The following is a 21,577-nucleotide window of genomic DNA, read 5'->3' on the forward strand; positions in this document are numbered from 1 at the left end:
GATATTTAGCCAATTTCACAGGAAGTTGGCGTAACTCTCCAATGAAACATCTGATTTCATTCAAATTTCACAAATATGATCAAGGTCTGATCCTCTGCACTTTCAAAGGTTTATTTTATGGTTTTGCTGTAACAGCACCAACTGTAAAAAGCTAGTAACATCTCTAGAAGAGAATGCCTAATCTTATTTTGATTTTATAAGATAAATTTAAGCCCTGCCCAGATCACAACAACATATTAGCATTGTGCTGTATCATTTTGCCATCAAGTGTTGACAGCCAGTACTACCTCATGTACAAAATCCAACATTCTCATTGTTTTGTTTTTTATGTAATGACAGTTCTGGGAGAATCTATGTGGTCCCAACATACACTGGGATGTGAAGGCCCTTCAGGGCTGCTTGCAGTCCTAGTTCATTATGTTTTTTTCTTCTATGCCTTCTTACTCTTTGACATCTGCATCAAAACCCAGGGTCAGGACTGCGGAGCATGATCACCCCTTTGCCAGTCGGGGGCTGATTGATGTGCATACATAAAAGGGTAAATTGACTCCCAATCACAATATACAGCATGTTTTCATGTCTTTGAAAGTCCAGATTTTTGGTGCACAGAAAACCTAACAGTTGGGTCATACCTTAAGTATGGGAACTTTTGTTTCAAGCAGGGAAGTGCATGCTGGACTCCAACCTGTGGCTCTTTTCCTACATGTCATTCCCCATGCCCACTACCTGATATCCTACACAATCCACTGTCCTATCCTCTCAGAGTGAAGGGAAAAATCAAGAAAGTCCTTTTTTGTTCACACTAACAACATAAATCCACTTTTTACACCATGAAAGCACTGTCTTTGTTGTACAGTCTGGCCCATCATCTCCAGGCACAAAAACAATCTGATTAATGAATTCTCCTGTTCTCTGACCTGCAAGAAGAGTGAGAGCCTTCACCACCATGAACTCTCCACCCGATCTTTATTTTCCTCCCCCCTCTTCAGAAGCAACAGTCTCGGGGTGTTACGCTGCCGACACTGTTTGGACCTCTTGATTAAGGGTTAGTGATGCACTGATGCTGCTGTAATTTAGCTCAGCCCCATGGCTGTGTGTTCGTGAGAGATGCAAATGGAGGAGATATTAGTGAAGGGCATGAAGACAGCAGGGGGGCACTCAAGGAAGAAAAACAACCTCTATACACAGGAGAGAGGACTGCTGGGATCCAGCCAAGTCAGAAACACGTTTACTCTGATCTGAATACAGGTTAGAAATATTTGAAAAGATACATTTTATTCCATTGGTTTTAGCCAAAAGATCAAAATTATTACACAGGGTTACAACTTTTTTGCTCCTTAAAACTAAGAGACACCTCCTAAACCATTTTTTTACTTTTTAGGATTATAAATTTAAAATGTGTTTAGTATTTTCATTAAGATCTGAAAGAAGGAAGAAGAAAACCACAAATAAACTACTAAAAATACAGAAAAAAACAATTAGTGTGCAAAAGATAATATTTGGGGGTTTTGCCTTTATTTAATAGGACAACAGAGGAGAGACAGTAAATATGGGGAGAAAGAGCTGGAAGACATTCATTAGGACCAAGAACCAATCCAGTATAAGGGTGCCCGTTCTACCAACTGAGCTAAACCACTGTGAGTCCTAGTGACTTTACACAATATAATTGACTGAAGGTTGGTTTGATATCATGTATGATGATATAACACATTGCAATTGGCTGTTTATTGGAGACAATTAATGTGAGACATCACTTCTGTCAAAACGAAGTGACGCAATTTGCTGGTACAACCTATTTCAAGTTTTATCTTTTTTTTTTATTCAGCTTTACACATAAACAAAGTCTGGCAGTTACATTTAAATAACCACATTCGTACCATTACAAACTAAGCAACATTTCATAGTTAAAATAGAGAAAAAGGTCAGAGGCCTAATTTGATTTAATGACAGCTGGGATAGGCTCCAGCCCCCCAGTAAATTTAGATGTACATTCTTAGATAACCCAGCAGAGCAGTGGTTATCGAATTCAACCACAGAAAACACAGTGACAACCGGTCCCATAAACTCTCCAGCATACTGCCAATCCCATTGGGCCACATCATCATACCAACACACAGCCAATCATTCTGTTTAATAGATACAGGACTAAGAGTAGATCTGACACCTAAGCAGATATGGTACCTACACAGGTATCTACAAAGAATGAGGCTTTCACCTACAATCAGTCAATCTCAGGCCAGTTAGCATGTTTGACATATCTATGCCATGATATACTGTATATTTCACATTCATTTGCGAAGCACCCTTTAAACAATGTTTAAAAAGGGGAGAACCTATCAAAAACAAAACTCAGAGGGTGACTGGATGAGCATTCTGTCTGTCCCCTTCATTAAGGGCCAATCAGAGCAAAAAAAAACGTGATAAAGAGGCATGATGTGTCAACACACGGTTCTTTACAATCAGTGGAGCCATTTGGTAAATTAGACTCTTTCTGAAGACAGTTGGAAGAAGAGGAAAATTACCTTTCCACCAAGAACAGCTCTCAGTCTGGTTATTTTCTCTTTTTTTAAAAACAGGTTGTACATTTCTGATAAAACTGGTGCTATAACTGCATCCACTTTATTATCCTCAACAGACGCTGTTGTATACAGGCTTGCAGTCACTTTCACTAAACCACACCTTTAACTATTGACTGTTCCTCTTCAAAGGACACTGATTGGTCCAGTCCTTCTGACTAGGGACCGACGTGTCACCTTAAAGCTTTGCAAGATCGATCCGTCTGATGACAGACGAGGAATCATCTGCTTTGTAAGGTTGGCAATCTTTGTAAATCAAATGAAAATGCTTTATCTTTTTTGTTCACCATATATAAGCTCTTCTGTTACCTCCACCAAGGAGATTATGTGATCGGGTGGGTTTGTTCATTAGTTAGTTAGTTAGTTAGTTTGTTTGTTTGTTAGTGTGTTTGTTTGTTAGTAACATAACTCAAAAAGTTGTGGATGGATTTCAATGATATCTTCAGGAAATGTCAGAAATTGTATAAGGAAGAACTGATTAAATTTTGGGAGTGATCTGGATCACCGTCTGGATCCAGGAATTTTTTCAAAGGATTCTTTACTATTGGGAGATAGGGCTAATGGCGGAGGTCTGCGCTAGAGCCCTGCACGGGACTGTTTTCTTCATCCCACTCCCGCCCGCTCCTGCTGAATTTCTGACCATTACCACCCGCACCTGCAACGTGTGTGTTACACCCCCGCTCACACCTGCAATGTGTATGTCCACTCCCGCCCACACCCGCAAAACCCTGTGAATTCATGCCTGCACAATAATAGAGATGCACTGATTTTGTGTCTTCTTCTGTCTCGCAGGAGAAAATACGTCATTTTATAGGGTATTAATAGAGATTCATGGGCAGTGCTTAATTTGTAAATCTTCAGGGCCCGTAACGCAGACCGGGTGTTGTTCCGGCAGCAAAGGGGAAACAAAAATGTCACGGAATACATCAAAAACGAAAAACAAAAATGGGCCAATCTGTTGTTCCATCGGAGCTTGTCTACAGAAACAAAACTTGTCAGGCTTGCCTTGTTTTCTTTTTCTGTTTTAAAGACCTTGTTTGAGCTTCTTTTCCACATCTTTTATTGACTCCATCATCCTGCCACTAGGCTACATCCTGATCCCACAGTATTTTTTCTTAGCCGCCAGTTCCCTCCTGAGATCCCCATCCTGCTTTAGAAGAAAAGTCACCAATGTCTGGTGCACATGCCAGCAAGAAAATCAGGAAGAATTTAGGGGCAGGTTGCGTAAAATGTCATAGAAGTTTTAGGAGTGTCTGTAATATGCAGCAAACAAGAGTTGGCCATTGTGAGATTGATGTATGTTCTTGTTGGGCCCCCTTTTAAAGATTTGAGATATGAATTCATCCATGTTTAAAACTGAAACAAAAGTGAGTTACAAAAAGCATTCTTCATCGTTATGTTCTCACCTGGACTCTGCATGGTGGTGATAATGGTGGTGGTGGTGATGGTGGTGGTGGTGGTCTCCTCTTGCTCACTGCTGGGCTTCACAGCCTGCTGCTGTCCAGTCTTATCCTTCCTCCCCTTGTCTTCCTCCCCTGCAGCTGGAGATGAAGTCGGGGAAGTTCCCTTATGTTCTGGATCTTTTAAAACCTCACGTGTGACTAGGACTTGGCTGCTGGAGTGAGCAGTGGGAGCTGATGTGTGCATGACGACAGTTGTTTGTACATCAGAGCTCTGAGCAGTCTCATCCGCAGCCCGCAACGTCTCAGGAGAGGGGGCAGATCCTCCACTGTCCTGGAAGTAGTTGGGCTGGCTGCGTGGGCCGAGGGGGGGGTAGTGTTCAGGGGGATTCCTGTAAACTGGGTGATGGTTGGGGACATTGATGGGTGGTGCAGTTGTGACCACAGGTGGCCTCCCACCTGAGTCTTGGGTGGTGGGGTACGGGCTAGATCTGCTCTCCTGAGGGACCCCTGGGGTGATGGAGAGAACATCCTCCGAGGCTGTAGAGAATGAAAGAGAATAACATAGTTGGTTGGTCTGCTTCATCCACAGACTCAATAATCAGCTAGCTGTGCAGGTGCACAGATTCCCAGCTCCACATCTCTCCTTCCACACACATTTAACACTCTGCCAATCCCATTTACAATAGTTAATGATGGAGAACGCTGCTACAGCAGGCAACCAGCCGGTGCAACAACACATCTCTGCAGCAACCAAGGCCAACAAACCTAAAAGCCAAAAAAAATAAGTGCAAAAGCTGTGATTACCAGCCAAAGTCAAAGTGTTGTCTTTTGGACTTCACACCTCTTTCCTCCAAAACAGGATTCATTTCTTGCAATTTTATTAAGGTTGATTAAATATTAAATGTTTAATTTTTACAGGAAAGGTAACTTTTTTTTTTCTAAATGCACAGAACGAGTTCTTGTAAAGATGGTCAAATATCAGAGCATGATGCATGGAGTTTGATCTTTATTGCCCAGAAAAACCATCATCTATCTGCATAGAATCCACACTAGTTACTCCTGAGGCTGGGCTCAGACTACCAACTCTTAATCGGGTTAAGAATCATGTTGCATCATTCACATACACTCCACAGAAAAATGACAGGGTTTTTCTTCTCTTATCTCAAATATGCAGGCACTACAAGCTATGATTAAGATTATTGTATGTACCAGAGGGAAGAAAACACAACCTCAAAGGATCTGCTATGATCTCATGTAATCCCACAGGGAGAAAGACTTATAAAAGCACAACTTCAATGAGTGCAGACATTTCCTTTGTTGCAGAGATTCAGGTAAAGAAGCTGCTACTGTCAACCACAGCAGACTACATGTAAAGGTGCACATGTCAAACTTATAAGTTTCTTATTTAAAAAAAAACAACAACAAAAACTACATGGCTTCAGGATCTCTGGGGTTTTTGATAATTATTTTTTTTAAGTTAGGAAGGGGGGGCCATTTAAGCTCAACGACTCCCTACATATGGAGGCTATAGTCCTTGTAACACTGGTTGCAAGTTTGATTCCTGTTCTGTTTACAGAACTTCACTTACTGGATGCATGATCTGGTTTTAGTCATTCACATGGAGAAAATGCAAACTAAATTTGAGGAATAATGGGGACCTTTTTTCTACATTTGGGCTCATGTTGACAATATTTGTATGTTTATCTTGCCTGTTTTAATTTGCTCCTTTTTCCTGTTTTGTTTCTTGTGCATAGACATCCTGCATTAAATAATTATATGTGGATCATGAATGATGATATGAATACGTCTGTAAGTTTTCTTGGGTTGGTAAGTGAATTTTTATTTTAATTGAGTATACATGTTTTTAAACATTTCTATAAAATCATATACATGTAAGAAAGGGAATTTGCACCATGCCAGCCCACTTACAACACCAGATATCCAAGTTTGAGAAAGTGAGGGAAGTCTCAGTTTATGGATTTATAGTGGGCGGGATAAGTCAGAGAGCTCTGTTGGTAACAGATGCTTCTAGAAATAATTTCACCTCACTTTTTCAAGTTATCCCTTGGAATATCACATTTGTAAATCACAGAGTCCACAGATTTGTCAAACATCATTGCAAGACATTAAGGAAACTGACTATTATAGTTAGATTTAAATACATAAGGCTTTTTTTTCTTCATGATCTGCATTGCTGACATTTCAGGGCAGTTTTTGATGAGATCTACTGCTGTGGTTCTTAGCTGGTCAAGTCTCAGGACCGAACTCTCTCTTTATAATGAAAAATTATGACCCAAATTTATTGGTGGGTGGGATCCTTGATTTGCTGGTTCTTGATTTATGAGTCGGTTAAACTCATAATTTTATCATTTTTTATAAACATGGGCTTGACATCTAACCCTGCAAAGCAGATGGATATGCCTGTTTCCATGTTTCTCACTGCCAAATCTATTTGCAAAGCTCCTGTCTGAACAGTTTGGGCCCTGTTAGAAAGTGACAGGCCCAATCAGCTTCGAGGGGCGAGGGGCAGTACTTTCGGGCGTGGTGGAGTCATGACGTAAGCAAGCAGGCCAGTGCAGTTGACCTATGGCTAAGTCCCACCCTAAAATGCGATGAGTCAATCACAGTGCGTATAGCCATTCCATACACTTGGACATCGGCTGCCTGGGCGTCCATTGGAATGAATAGGAGAAAGTCAGTTTTCATATGGTTTTATGAGTTTTTTTTTTTGTTTTTTTTTTTTAGATTTTATGTTTAAAAATGGTCAAACGGTGTTCATGGGGTACATGTGACTCCAACACAAGGTATCCTGAGAGGCTGGGCGACGGAGCGTATTCTTTACCCTTTCTTAAGTGAGAAGTGTCTTCTTTGGATATAGTTGTGTGGTAGACCACAACATCAACTCAACGTGAATAAAATTAACAAGGATGTCTACATCTGTTCTAAGGTAAGCCAACATCGTCCTTGAGGCTACATATTGTTACTTTGCTGGAAAGAAATATAAAGTTATCTTTAACATCTCAAACGTTAGCTAAAGTTAGCCTATGGTTAGCTCCTAGCTGTGTTGTTTGTTGTGTCACGTTGTTTGTTGGGAGTTCATTGGCCTATTTTGTTCTAGTTTTTGTACTTTGTGATCATACATCATTGTTAGCTGTTGTCCAAAGGGCTCTAGTTAAACTAACGTTAACTTCTGGTGCTTAGCTTTGTTAACTTATCTGTAATAGCTGAGATAACAAAAGCTGGCAAACCTTATGCTGAATGATTCAATGTAAATACTGTAGCACCAAACTAACGGAGAGACACTCTTGGTAAAGATGGTAAAAAGGCTGTTATATTTTTCTCATATTCTGAGCATAAAACCTTAACTTCAGTGGCACTTTGATGCTGATCCTCTATCTTGTGGTCTGAGATTGTGATGCCAACGAGATGCGGTTTATCATGTTTGCACTGGGACCTGTAAATTTTGGCTTGTAACTGAAGCTTTTTATCGATCTTCTCGACAACAAAATGAACAATATATCCCTCCAATGCGTAATTTAGACCCTTTTGGTGACTTCTAGATGATATGTGATCTTTCTGTCTCCAAAAATCATCAATGACCTCCTGTGAACTGTCTCTTACTGTGATACCTGCAATAGCTTCTGTCACTGAACGAGTGAGTGGAGGGGGCGTGGCTTAGCCATAGGTCAATTATGGCAGAAGGCAGCGTGGATGCTGCTAAAGCACCAGTTTTTAAATGAGCATTTAGCTGAATGGGGAAATAGACACTTAAGTACGGTCAAAAACTGATTTGCATAATGTTTCACTGTACAAAGAAAATAACACAATTTACAGAATCTTTTTTAATACTGATATGACTGATGGACATTTTTGTTGGAGCTTTGCTTAAGTTGGATACATCTGCTGTGCATTGTTTATTACAATTACAGCACAGGCCTGTGCACATTTTAAAGTGTAAAAACCATAAATTTTATAATATTTAGTACAGCAGTTGTCAGATTTTTGTCACTGATTTATCCTTCTTGAAATGTTTTAGTTCTTGAAGCTGCAGTGATTTTGACAGCAGAAAGTATAACTTCATAGCCAGGGAATAAATCTGAAATTCAGTCACCCTCTTTATCTCCCCCTGCTCGCTGCGCTGCTCCGCTGTACTTCACTCTGACATGAAGGCACAGAAACCTGTCTGCTGCTTCTGCATGGAGACAGAAACTCACTCACTCTGCTCCCTAAAGCAAACTCCATCTTTCAAAGCAGAGTTTTTCCATATTTCCTATCGACACTTCTTCTTTCAAAACTGCTGTGAGTCAGACTGAAAACTTTGTGTAAAACGGCAAGCGGTACAACCCAAACAATTCCCACAAATTGCTCACATCAGTGGCTCCTTCCCTCCTCGTAATAAGACTTAATATTCATTCCTGAGGAGATTTGATGAGCCGCTATAATTCTCCCAGTCTAATGATCAGCGCTCCCCTCCCAAGTGCACCTGTGAGATCTAATCTGAGCCCCTTCAGGAGGCTATCATCCGCTGAGGGAAGTCTTATGTTTCTTTAACAATGCTTCATTTCCACCATAATGGCTCCCTCTCTCTGCTGGCTAATAGCTATCTGCTTCAAACAATCAGGCTTTATTGTAGCTGTGCCACTTCACACCCAGCAGCACCTCACTTTCCCACATACACATCCACAGAGCTCCTCCTCACACACAATCCGACTTACTGGCAGGTAAATCTACAAGAAAAATAAGGGTTTGAGACACAATCGTAAATGACTGACTGGAGGCGTGACGTTATTCTGCTGCCACAAGGTGGGAAATGTAATGTACACACTAGTACACAGTCTGGGTGAGCTGTGTGTTCTGTCAGATCCACTAAATCACAGTTGAGTATGTGGAACATGACAGGTGCTGTTGGAGGAGACGGCTCTGTAGATGTATATCCATGTCTGCAGGATAGAAGACAGGCTATAATAAAGTCAGGGCTTATTTAAGCAGACACATCAACTTCAGGAATGACAAAACAGTTTTATGAGGAATGTTCCCAGCTAAGTCATTTCTTGGTTAGTAAAAAAATCTTAGTGCAGTCTAAATGTAAGAAGATGCTCAGGAACAGAATGCCAAGGTCTGAAAACAGAGCTTACTAGGAAGATTTCTGTGCATACTAGCCCTGAAAATTGTTTAATTTCCCTGATGTAAATATGTGCATCTTATCTTCTTTCATCAAAATCAATCAATCAATCAAACTTTATTTATAAAGCGCTTTTCATACATAACATGTAACTCAAAGTGCTTTACATAGACAAATAAAAACATTCCCTCAAACCCACCCATCCCCACCTTTTGCTTAAAATAGACAATTAAAGTCATTCCCTCACACCCACACACCCGCAACCACCCTATCCCACTATCAACCACCCCACAGACAACAGTTACATGTACACCCACTCATACACATGCATGCACTGTTTCACAAACATGTACACACACACACACACACACACACACACACACTAAAATAGTGGACATTAGGCTGAGTACAAGAGGCTGAGTACAGATGAACCAGTTGAGAAAGCGCCATCGGAGGAGCCGTCTACACCAGGAGCAGAGAGTCACCTACAGCTACAGGACACCGACACAGGACCCAGAGGAGAGATGAGGCAGAGACACCAAACCTCCACCAGGTAACCCATGAGACAGACCCCTGCAGCCACAGCCAACCACCACTCCTAGTGCAGAGGGCTCCCCCAGAGGAAACACTGGAGATCTTAAAATGATAAAAGGATAAAAATAAGTAAAAACTAAAATATGAATAAAAGCTAAGAACTAAAATATAACTAAAAGATTAAGGTAGGAGAAGAATAAAATTCATAAATAAATACAAATTGAAGGCCTAAAATACATAAATATCACAAAAATAAATGAAATAAATAAATATCAATCAAAAGCTAAGCTAAAAAGGTGTGTTTTGAGCCTGCTCTTAAAAATATGAACGTTCTCCACAGCCCTGAGGTCCTCTGGCAGGCTGTTCCATAGACGAGGGCCGTAGTACTGGAAAGACGCCTCGCCGTGAGTGTGTGTCCTGACTTTGGGAATGACTAGGAGCCCGGTGCCAGAGGAGTGCAGGGTCCGTGAGGGTTCATAAGGTTAAAGCAGTTCTGAAAGATACGAAGGCCCAAGACCATTAAGACATTTAAAAACCAGTAAAAGAACTTTAAAATCGATCCTAAAACACACAGGGAGCCAATGCAGTGATTCTAAAACCGGTGTAATGCGGGACCACCCTCTGGTCTTAGTCAGGACATGTGCTGCTGAATTTTGGAGTAATTGTAGACCTGAAATATTCTTTTTGGGAAAACCAGAGAGCAGGGCATTACAGTAGTCTATACAACTGGTGATAAAAGCATGCATCAGCGTCTCTGTGTTGGCCCGAGAGAGAATGGGGCGGACTCTGGCGATGTTCTTTAGATGATAAAAACCTATTTTTGTTACGTTCTTAATGTGTGGAATAAAAGTCAGCTCAGAGTCAAAAATTACACACAGGTTTTTCACTTGTGATGATGGATTAAAGGACAGTGCTTGTAGTTTGGGTAAAAGTTTCTCTCTCTGGGCCTCAAGACTGATGACTAAAACCTCAGTTTTGTCCTGGTTAAGCTGGAGAAAGTTTTCTGCCATCCAGGATTTGATATCTAAAATGCAGTTAAAAAGAGCATCCATTGGCCTGGTGTCATCAGGAGACAGGAAACACAAGAGAGTTCATAAATATAATGTTATAAACATCAGATCTGCACATAAAGCAGGAAATCCGGTGTGTACCTTCTGGTTCAAGGCATGTAGTATTTAATTCAGCAATTTGTGGGAGGTCTAGGGGTCCTCCCCGAGGAAATTTTGAGCTTCAAAATCTTTATTCCTTGTACTGTGGTGTATGTTTTCCCCCTTTTCTACTACAAATGAAGCTTAACATTAGTTCATGCAGGACACGGAAGTCATATACCCAGCTGTGATCAGGTGACAGCCAGCTGATCTTACATAGCCTTCCAGCTCCCACAGATAAAGCCTTTTCTCATAATACAGCAGCCCATTTAAACCTGCTTGCATCAATGCTGATGCACCATGCTGCTGCTGGCACAGCTTAACCTCCTCCACCCCAGCCTCCTCCTTTATAGCATAAAGCGTGTTGCACCCTCATTTAGATTCATGCTGTTGATTAATTGCCTGAGCCTCACGATGCATTCCCTGGAATGTCAAAGCATGCTGCTTGACTAATCCACACAGAATCTTTTGAGCAGAGCCTTCTCCACCAAGTAAAACAGTATATTCATTTATGACTGAAATAAAGTCAATTAATTGGGAGTTTTTAGGAAAAATACTCAAGTTAACTGTTTCCCAATGACTGGAGTCAGTAGGATCAAACTAAATCACCCTGAAACAAAATCAGACCCTCTAGAGTCTAAAAGCCGCACATTTTTCTGTATAAGGTCTTATCAAAATTAAAAACCATATCCAATGAGACTTTGAAAGACAGTATTTCTTAAAAGAGGTTAGTGTTTTCTAAATGGAGATTACGAGATCATGAACTACTCTAGCCTACAGTCTGTTTACTCATCAACAGAGACATAGCAACAAGCAGAAGTTTAATCTCCTCTCTTTAAGATCACCTTTATTTCTACATTATTCATGTCTGACTGAAGTGTTTTAAACACAGACTTAACCAAATGTTAGAGTCTCTGCACATGTTTGTTCCAAATGATGAAAGAATTACCTTTTGCTGTTGATAAAGAGGTTTTTTTTTTAAAGGAGTGATACTACTTGTAATTAATCTCTGCAATGCACTCTGTTTGAGTGAATGACCCATGGTCTGCAGCATTAATTAACAGACACACATTTTACAGGAGCAAATACCTGTTATAAAAATGTTTAGAACTCATAAGAAAACTTCAAGAATATCTGTAATGTGCAGGATGCATGTTTATTTCTTCAGCTTTAGCTCAGTTATCCAGCAGATACACTATGTGGCTGATGTGACATGCGTTTGGGTGTTTTAGCTTTTTATGGGAGTGGTGAGTCAGTGACTGTAAATGACACAGAAACAGGCAGATATTAACAAGCTGTGAGGTCTGGCAAAATCAGCATGTTGAATGCTGGCTGTTCGCTAATGTTAGAAGCTGTAACTGCCTGTATTTTGGGGATATGCTCTCTACGTTGCTAAGCTTTTTTTCCACCATCAATTATAGTTTAGCTACCGCGGCCTCTGAATCAATCAAAGATTGTATATTGCCGACAAGAGTAATCACTTCATACCCAATTAATACACACAATCAATAATGGTTGCCTGATCTCTTTGCATTTTAATATCTTTGTATTTGCCACAGCAAAGTGAAGTTTTTTAGGTATACACCATAGACTGTAGAAAGAATTGGACAAACCCCGTGTGATGTCAGTCGTCTGCTTACAATAGGCGGACTCAAACGGCTCTTGAAGCCAATCCGTGGGGGCTTCCGTACTGAAATCGTGGTCTCAACCGAACTTCGGATCAACCTAACTGCCCGCCCATTAAGTGCAACTTCCTGTCAGCCTGCTAGCCAGCATTCTGGTTGACAGAAATGGAGCCTCTACCCGCCGAGCTATCTGTCAATCAAATGAGACATGCCAATCAGCTTTCATCCTAAATATAATCCAAATGATCATGGTACAAAAAAATTCACCCCCTGTACAGTGGGAGTACAATAAGACACTAGCTAATGAGACACGTTTGGTGTTTTGAACCAGGCTGTAAACCAGTTTATTTCTAGTGTCAAAACCGGCTGTTTAAAAGGTGTCCAGACGGGACTTCCGATGTTCCTGCAGCCAGCCTCAAGTGGACACTTGCGGTTAAACAATTTTTTGCACTTCCGCATTGGCTTCATTTTTTAGGACCGGAGGTTGCCAAATGGTATACACCTCAGAAAAGTACAGCAGTTCTGACCTCCTGACCTCAACAGTAAGTGGCCAGGAAGCAGTCAATCCCCAATCATGGGGGGAAGGGTCTAAGTAGTGTTGGTATGTAAGTGTTAGTATATAACACAACACTCCAAAAGAGCACATTTTGCAAATTTTGCGCAGTCAAGCAGAAATGAGTTTTTATGATTTCAGCTTTCTGCAATAATGTGCAAAGACAAGAGGAGGTAATTATTTCTACATCAAGACACAGCACAAACCTCTATAAGGGGTTTGGGGTTTCTCCCTCAGGATTTTTTTCTATAAAAAGTCCTATATTTTGCTATTTCATGCACTTTGAACACATGATTTACCATAAAAGTTGCCTCTGAAAATTTGAAAATTATTATTTTCAATATATTTTAAAATATTGTTTAAATTTGATTCAGTCTTCTTTTAAAATTAATATCTGAATCTGAATTTCTGTGATGGTGATGGACAGGGAAGTTGACAGTCCGGTTGTTGTTTGAAATTTGGGGCTTCTTTCAAAATATTTGGGGCTCATGCCAGCGCCTCCCAGAGTGTGTGATGCCCCTAGCATTTGCCTATACTGCATATGACATGGGCCGGCCCTGGCTCCAGGGCTGAACTTTGGGACAAATTGGAAAACTTGCACTTCCTGCAGTTTCCACTAGAGGGTGTATCCTGCAGTAACTCAATCCCCTTAGTGCCCCATGTTAAGATATATGACTTTACGACATAAAAACATGTTTACAGGCATACAAACCATTTTTGTCTTCTGTAAGTCATTTCTCACTGCAGGCTGGCATTTTATCGTGCAATGCAAAAAATAATGTATAAATTGTTGTATAAGCAATATCATTGTAATTCATCACATCATTCCTTCTAAAAAAATGCCTGATTGAAAATGGTTTTATTTTTCAGCACAATAACAATCTCAAAGTCATGGACTGACCTCAGAGGAGTCCACACCTGAATATAATTGAGGTAGTCTGGGATCACCTAGACAGAGAGATTAAAAAACTGCCAAGGTCTAATGAAGAACTATGGTGAGTGCTGAAAGAAGTCTAGAATGATATACTACAAAATTACTTGTGCAAACATCAAGAGAAAGTACCCAGCATGTTTGGGTGAAAAAATTGAGGCTGAATTAAGGCATAGATGTAGCAAGAAATCCGCCTGAGGGCACCATTAGGCAGGAAGGAGGACTGACAACCCCAGTTGTGCTCTGGATGTCTTTGCAAACTACCAGGGGCATGGAAAAATAATATGTTGAAAAAATTAACGTCCTTACTTTTAGATAAGGGATGGATGAGGGGAGTGAGCACGGCTTAGGGTGCCGGGTAGTACGGTTTCCATGTGCCCATGGTCATGCTCTGGATTAAGGGATAAAGGGGGAGCTTTCTGGGGCCCAGCCAGTTTGGGACCCCATGGAGATCAGCAAAATCATGGTCCATTGTAAAGTCAAAAAGTGTTAACCATATTTTATTAACCTGAACCAGTCTAATCAAAGCAAAAAACATTCAATTAGTTTATTTATCAATGCCATAGTATATAGCCATCTTCAAAATGTAAATCCCTTTTCTTAAAAAAAAAAAAAAAAAAAATTTGAAATGGGTTTAAAATTAAATGGGTAAGCAGAAGTAAAAAAAAAAAAACAGGTGGAAAAGCTGTGAAAAAGGGGTTACACATGACAAAAATGAGTTTAAGTGGCACAAATTGGTTGTAACAAATAGTGAAATGCAGTTAAAATTTAGAGAAAAAGGCATGAGAAGTTGTAAAAAATGGGAAAAGTAGCAAAAATGGCTTAAAAGGGACAATTGTGATCAGGAAAAGGTGCTGAAATAGGATCACAAAGTGGCAAAAATTGGTTAACTGAGACAAAATGGGGTAAAAGTGGCAAAAAAAATTAGCTAACAGAGGTAAAAAGGCAGAGGCTGGCTAAAATGGGCAGAAAAGTGGTGAAGATGATTAGGCAGAAGAAGTAAGTATCAAGTAGTGAAATGGGATATTACGAATCGCTTAAAGGGGGTTAAAAGTGGCAAAAAAAATGTATTGGAAACATTGTGAAAAGAGGTTAAAAAGTGTCACAAATGACTAATTTCCACATCAGGACCCAATGATAGCTTGACACACTTTTCAGCTCCAGAATGAAGTAACAGCAAGATGCTAGCACCAGTGTTACTGATCCCACACATCCAATGATGCTATCAAGGTCACAACTTGGGAGGGCCCATTCTCTGCGTTTGCAAGGCCCAGCCAACTCTGTGCACCAGCCTGCCCAAGGGCCTGAAAACCATCATGGGCCAAAAGGCCGGGACAAAACACACGCAATCGAGCTTGACCTTGGCTGCCAAGCAACATGTGTTGACATGTGTTAAGCTTGACTCTGCCCCCTCCCTCTCCAGCCACAGGTTGTGGCACATCAGGCCCTGTGTTGAATTCTTTGTGCCCTGTAAGCCTAAAACCTATGCAGATAAATGTATTAATAACCACAAACTGATGATAAAGAAAATCTCTCCAACCAAAAGTGCTTCTTTTCACAGTTGAGCTGTTCTTACAGACAAATCACACTGATATCAAAGATCTAGCACAGATGAATGCTGACCTCATCTGTGCCAAAAAGGATTGCTTTTGAACATCCAACCAAATCTACAGCCAATAACGAAGAAGAACAAATATTCAGCACCCACCTGCATGAGAGGAAATCAATCTCAGTAAATGTCTATGTCCTGTATTGATCAGTCCAAACAAAAAAAAAACCTCCGGTTGACATACAAACCGCTGTGAAGTTAAAGTTGAATACAGAAAACTTCAGTAACTCAAAAGTTTTTCAGCATATCTGTAAAAGTCATGTGGAATCTGAGTGACAACAAAATTTTGTCAAGTTGAAAAAACAACCTGATAATTTGGAGAAAAGGTGGTGCATATCTTATGCAGAAACATGAAGGAAAAAATTTTGTTGTTGGAAGGTCAGATAATTGGATGAATTCATCTTGCCTTTATATATTTTGCTCATATTTTCTTCTGCAAAGGTTTTGTAGCTTCTTAGTTCTGCTCTTCTACTAATGTAACAAGTTTGGGGAATAAAACAAACAAAAAAAAGCAAGTAAGGATGCCAGCATCCAGAAATTTATCATCCCAGCAAAGACAAGAAGCCCTGCAAAACAGCTTGTCTCATCAGCCAGCAGAGGATAAAATCATTCTCCCACATGTGCTAAGAACAGTGTGAAAATGTACTTGTAAGATGTGGGACGAAGCTTTAACTTAGACTCAGTAAACACGTTTTATTGAAGATTTATATAAATATGCAATTGCACTCTTAAAAATTTGTCTTTAAAGATTTTGGATTTCACTTCATTTACACACCACTCAGGCGCCTCATTTCTGAAGAGGACATAAAGTTTGTCTAGCCAAACCACGAGTAAAGACTCAGTCAGACGCAGGAGTATGGTTATGACTGCAGCTGCATGTGAATGACCATTTTTTCCTTCCCAATACTGATTTCGGTACCAGAGTGTTGGGTATCCACTGATACCAAGTACCAATCTAACACTGGTGTGAACTTTCTAGACTGACTGTGCTGTGTTGAGCTAGCGCATTATTTTAGCCCTAGAGTGAACTCAGAACACATAGAATGGTAATGCACAGCCTCTCTGTCACAATTAAAATTGTTTTTCCAGCTAATTATTGTGAGTTTTACAGGTAAATATAAAAATAACATAAACAGAGGGTCACATCACTGTTGATATCTCTCCTTATCTCCTTTACGCACTATTCAAGCCATCTCTATAATGATCTGCATATTTAAATAAAGCATGACATGATGACGGAACAGCCTGCCATTGGTTGACAGCCATTTGGCCGAGCATTTGAGCTAGTGGCAACATATGATTGAAAATTGATTTAAAAAATGGATAAAAAGACGTTCCAATATTGGATTGACTGGTGTTGATTTAATCCTTAAAGTCCCCGAAAAGTCACCTGGGTTCCAGGCTTGCTAGAAAAGCTCCCAGAAGGGCTACAAAGACATCGATAGCATCAAAAGAATAGTGCAACAGCTAGCCCCAAGTGGGAAAAAGTGTCTAAGATTCATTGTTGAAAAGTTATTTAATTTTTAATTAAAGTAAAATGTCCTTTTTTGTCCTTCATGACAACACTGGTTTTTAAGGGTTTCAAACAAAACTGTATCAGTGCATAAACACATGTACTCACTGATACCTGCAGCAGTGCATTGTCAGCAGTACAGGAATCAGGGGAATTTCTGGTTCTGGTGTTGGAATTGGAATTGGAGTCAAAAACATAGTTTTATTCTTGATGATTGATCTGCTGAAAGTTAACGTTTTAATTTTCCTTTAAGGTAAAATAAAAGGAGGAAGAATTGACATGGGTTTAGATTATACTCATCAATGACTGATGACTTATTAGCTCTGTGAAACGATGTATCTGATGCTCCTGTAATTGCATGGCTTTGACCTGTGGCTTTATGAATATAATGTTTATCAAAATGTTTCTAAAAAATATATCAATTATCAGCTCAGGATCTGTACTGTCCCTAAAGAACATTATCAAATAATAATTTTATATTAATGAGTCATGTCACTACTCAGCGTCTGGAACTGCAGTGACAATACCTACCACAGCATCATGTACATACTCTCTGTATAACAAAGACAAACATGTAGCACAGTCCTGTTAAGAAAATTGGTATTTTTACTAATCCAGCTGGGTTTTTTGTGCATTTACTCCAGTGGGAGTTTATGCAGCTGTAACAAACTGCACACAAGACTACAGGCATTTTCCAATCTGTATATTTAGTTCAGATAAAAGCTGTTATTTTCAGAGCATTTCCTTTCCATTCCAAAATGTTTTCTGGTTGTAGATCTAAAATCTTTCAGTCCTGCACTTTATAAACCCCCGTTACATCTCGTCCAAAATAAAGTGTAATGCATCTATAAAAAGTCTTCTCTGAAAATTCAATTATATATTAACCACCATTAGAAAAATAAAGTGGGATCTGTGCAATAAAAAGGCTTTTCTGAATATAATCCGTACACAGTTTAATTATATATTTACCACCATAATGATGTGCTTGGAAGAAACAATTCAGTAATAAAATATAAACCCATTATAAGAGCGACAGGGTCGGGTGGACTGTATTACAGAGAAGAACAGTTTCTCTGCAGAGACGTAATGAAGTGAAAACTGATATTTTCATTACAATCAGTCATAAGGGTATCAAACAGATGGGTCACAGACCTCTGCATTAAAACCATTAAAAATCAAACGGACCTCCCTGAGCTGCTGCTGACCATGCCTGCTGGTCTGAAATACTGGACAGCTGAATAAGTTAAATCAACATAAACACAGTGTCAGACTGTATGTAACGCTCATCTCCACAAAAGAAACACATTTTTCTTTTTCCTCTTCAGCTGCAGTTTCTTTTTTCCTGTCTTTGTGATGCAGCAGGAGGAAGAAAGTGAAAAAGGGCAAAGCACCTTAAGGGACACTTTGATGTCTTTCCCCAGGGCTGTCACAGAGCCACAACAGAATTTAAGCCTCTCACTGAATAAAGCATGAGTCCAATACAAATCCTAATCATTAAAGTTCAGAGGAGTTACAGTTGGAGACAAAAGGAGAGGAAGATATGATCCTTCAGCTGCTGCCAAAGTCTGATCTCTGGATTATTTTAAAGCCTCTCTATGGATCATTCAGCTCAACAGTACAGTATATTAAAGCTGTTTTCACCTGACGACCTCTTATATGTATGTACTGTATATATACAGGAGTTTTTTGAAATTGTAAAACCCCCAATACCAAGAACTAACCAGAGATAGCTAATGAAAACTAGTTATTAATATCTTATTGTGACGTCTTGCATTGTTGCATAAACCGGAATAAACGTTTCTCAATATGAAACATTACATGAAGGAGAGGCTCTATGGAGAATTATTGGTTATCCAGTTTGAAACTCTGTCTAAACACAGACAGAAGATGAATATATACATTTAGATATAACAAGACTATATGAACAAGAGGAGACAATCTTAACAAATCCCTCTCTCATCTCCACTAAAATAACGTTTAAAAACTCAGATTTTTATATGAAACTGTGCTTTAAGTGCATTTTAACAGGAGCTCATTTCCAGGTCAGTATGTTTAAGGAACAATGTCAATGAATAGAAGACTCTTCAGGTGCTTGGGGAACATGAACCTGCTGCTTTCTTTATGTTTGTTTAATTTTTTTTTCTGAGGTCAGTTTGTTTTCAAGAGAGGCAACCATAAAGGAACCACTAAAACAAGCAGAGACCCTGACAGTGTAGCTGGAAGCTTACACTGTATGGACAAATGTATTTGGCCACACCTGTAGTTCTTGAATTTAGGTATTTCAATCTGACCTGTTGCCACAGGTGTGCAAAATTCAGCATCTAGCAATGCAGTATCCATTTGCACGTCTATGATACAAAATGGGTCGTTCTGAAGAGCTCTGAGACTTCAAGCGTGGTACTGTGATGGACGCCACCTTTGTAATAAGGTAGTTTATAGAATTTTATTTTTGCTGGATATTCCACAGACAAGTGTCAGTAGCTGCGTTTCCATTACCCTTAGAAATGAACAGAATCTAAATAGCATTATAAAAACTGGTAATGGAAACTCCTGAATGTCAAAAAAAGGGAGGGGTAATGGTATGGGCCTCATTTTTATCTCCAGTGAGAGCCAATCTTCATGCTTCAGCATACCAAGACAGTTTGGATTTGCTATGCTTCCAACTCTGGCATCAGTTTTGGGGAGGCAACTTGTTATTTCAACACAGCTGTGACCCAGTGCACAAAGCAAAAACAATAAAGACATGGTTTGATGAGTTTATGTGGAAGAACTTGACTGCACAGAGCCCTGACCTCAACCCCATTGAGCACCTTTGGGATGAACTGGGATAGAGATTGTGAGCCTGGTCTTCTCGCCCAACATCAGTGCCTGACCTCATAAATGCTCTACGGAATTAATGGGCACAAATTTCCACAAAAACACATCTTTGAAATCCTTTTAGAAAGAGTGGAGGCTGTTACTGGAAAAGGGGGGCAACTAAAAATTAAAGTACATGTATTTGAATACAGTGTCATTACAGTCCCTGTTGGTGTAATAGTAAGGCATAAAGTAACTTAACTTTTACCAGAGCCAAGAGCAGTGAAAGACAAAGGAATTAACTTCACAGATAAGCCAATGCCAGACCAACAACCAAGCTAAGCTAGGTGTGGCTTTTATTGATCCCGGCTAAAAAAAAATAATCAAACTGTTGTAATGTGACTTTCACTGCTGCACCATTGAGATGATTTGTTCAAAGAGAAGGAGACCTCTGAGGTTAATTCAGCTAACTTTTACATTCTTCAACAGCAGTGTACCGTTTCTATCTTTTTGTGATAAATCACCTAAAACCAGTTTTTTCCACTGCTTTCAAACAGCAGACATCAGTGACAGTCATAAAATCTCCAGTGTTCTGTGAAGGCTAGCACCTTCTGCCTCATTAAGAACTGAGAAATGATCACCTTTTCACTGAATGGTTTCCATATTTTGAGGTGGTATCAGTATTGGAACAACCCTAACCTCCTTGCACACATGACTAGATTTGAAATAGCACCATCCATACACTAAAGGGAATGATTGTATTCCTTTTTATTTATCTACAGAATAAACAAATCAGAGCACCAATGTCTCTCTGTGACTTGAGGAGCATTTGAATTGTTTTTCTGCAGATGTCCTAAAACACATGAAAGGAAGAATAGAAACAGACTCCCTCTGTGCCTTTTAATAGCATTTCTTTGATTTCAGCTCCTTCACATAGATTGGCTGACCACTTAATGTGAGCGCAGTGAGAGAAGCACTGAAAAGAGAGCAGCAGACTGCAGACACGCCTCTAACACACTAAGATGCTGTTTGTGTGTGTAGTTTTTCTGCTTATGCTCTTTGTGTTTGGAGAGATATGAAGAGGGTAAATAATGTATGGGTCCTCTTAAAGCATGTTGAGTAGACTGTACTAGGAGAGAATAGAACAGGATACAATACAATACAACACAATACAATACAGTACAATACAACAGACCCTAATCTCACAGTGGTGACGATCCTGCACCTTTACAGTCTGGATGGCTAAAATGGCGTTATCATTTCTGTTATACATCAGTTTGTTTGTCCTAAATACATCAAGACTCAACTCTTCAGATTTTACTCCTTCTCATTTAAAAAGTGTGTTAAAGACAATGGATAGTAAAAGTTGAAAAAGACCACACATTTAACATGAGAAATGTGTGGTCTTTTTCAGTGTTTAATTGTTTCAAATAATGCTTTCTGAATTCAGCAGCTCATAAAAGTCCATTTGGTGTTTTTTAAAGAAAAGATCTCAAACTTTGAAGGGAATCTGATTAAGGACGTACAGATGCATCAGTTGAATATCAGCTCTGTTGACAAACATCAGTCATCTGTAAATAAGGAGCTAGGAGCAGATATCACTTGTCAGTTTTATCTGTTGTGTCCAAAGACTTTAAGGCTGCTATCTGAAGTTCATCCTTCATTGAAGGATGAAAGGCAGTTTCTGACACTGATGTTCTGTGTCTGTTAGCCAGTCAGTGCGCTTGGTCAGGGAGGTCTGTCCGTGTCTGTCTGACTGGAAACATG

General features: G+C 39.7%; 1 protein-coding gene across 2 annotated transcripts in view; it reads right to left on the reverse strand.

The window, feature by feature from the left end:
- sez6b (seizure related 6 homolog b) overlaps nucleotides 1-21,577 on the reverse strand; it is a 295,405-nt gene that overhangs the window by 180,221 nt on the left and 93,607 nt on the right. For both annotated transcript variants that reach the window (XM_041814108.1, XM_041814101.1), the window contains exon 2: nucleotides 3,983-4,516. In XM_041814108.1, the coding sequence (XP_041670042.1) occupies nucleotides 3,983-4,516 (534 nt within the window). The remainder of the gene's footprint in view (nucleotides 1-3,982; nucleotides 4,517-21,577) is intronic.

The sequence above is a fragment of the Cheilinus undulatus genome, linkage group 2 (assembly GCF_018320785.1).
Source record: "Cheilinus undulatus linkage group 2, ASM1832078v1, whole genome shotgun sequence".
NCBI classification, from domain to species: domain Eukaryota; kingdom Metazoa; phylum Chordata; class Actinopteri; order Labriformes; family Labridae; genus Cheilinus; species Cheilinus undulatus.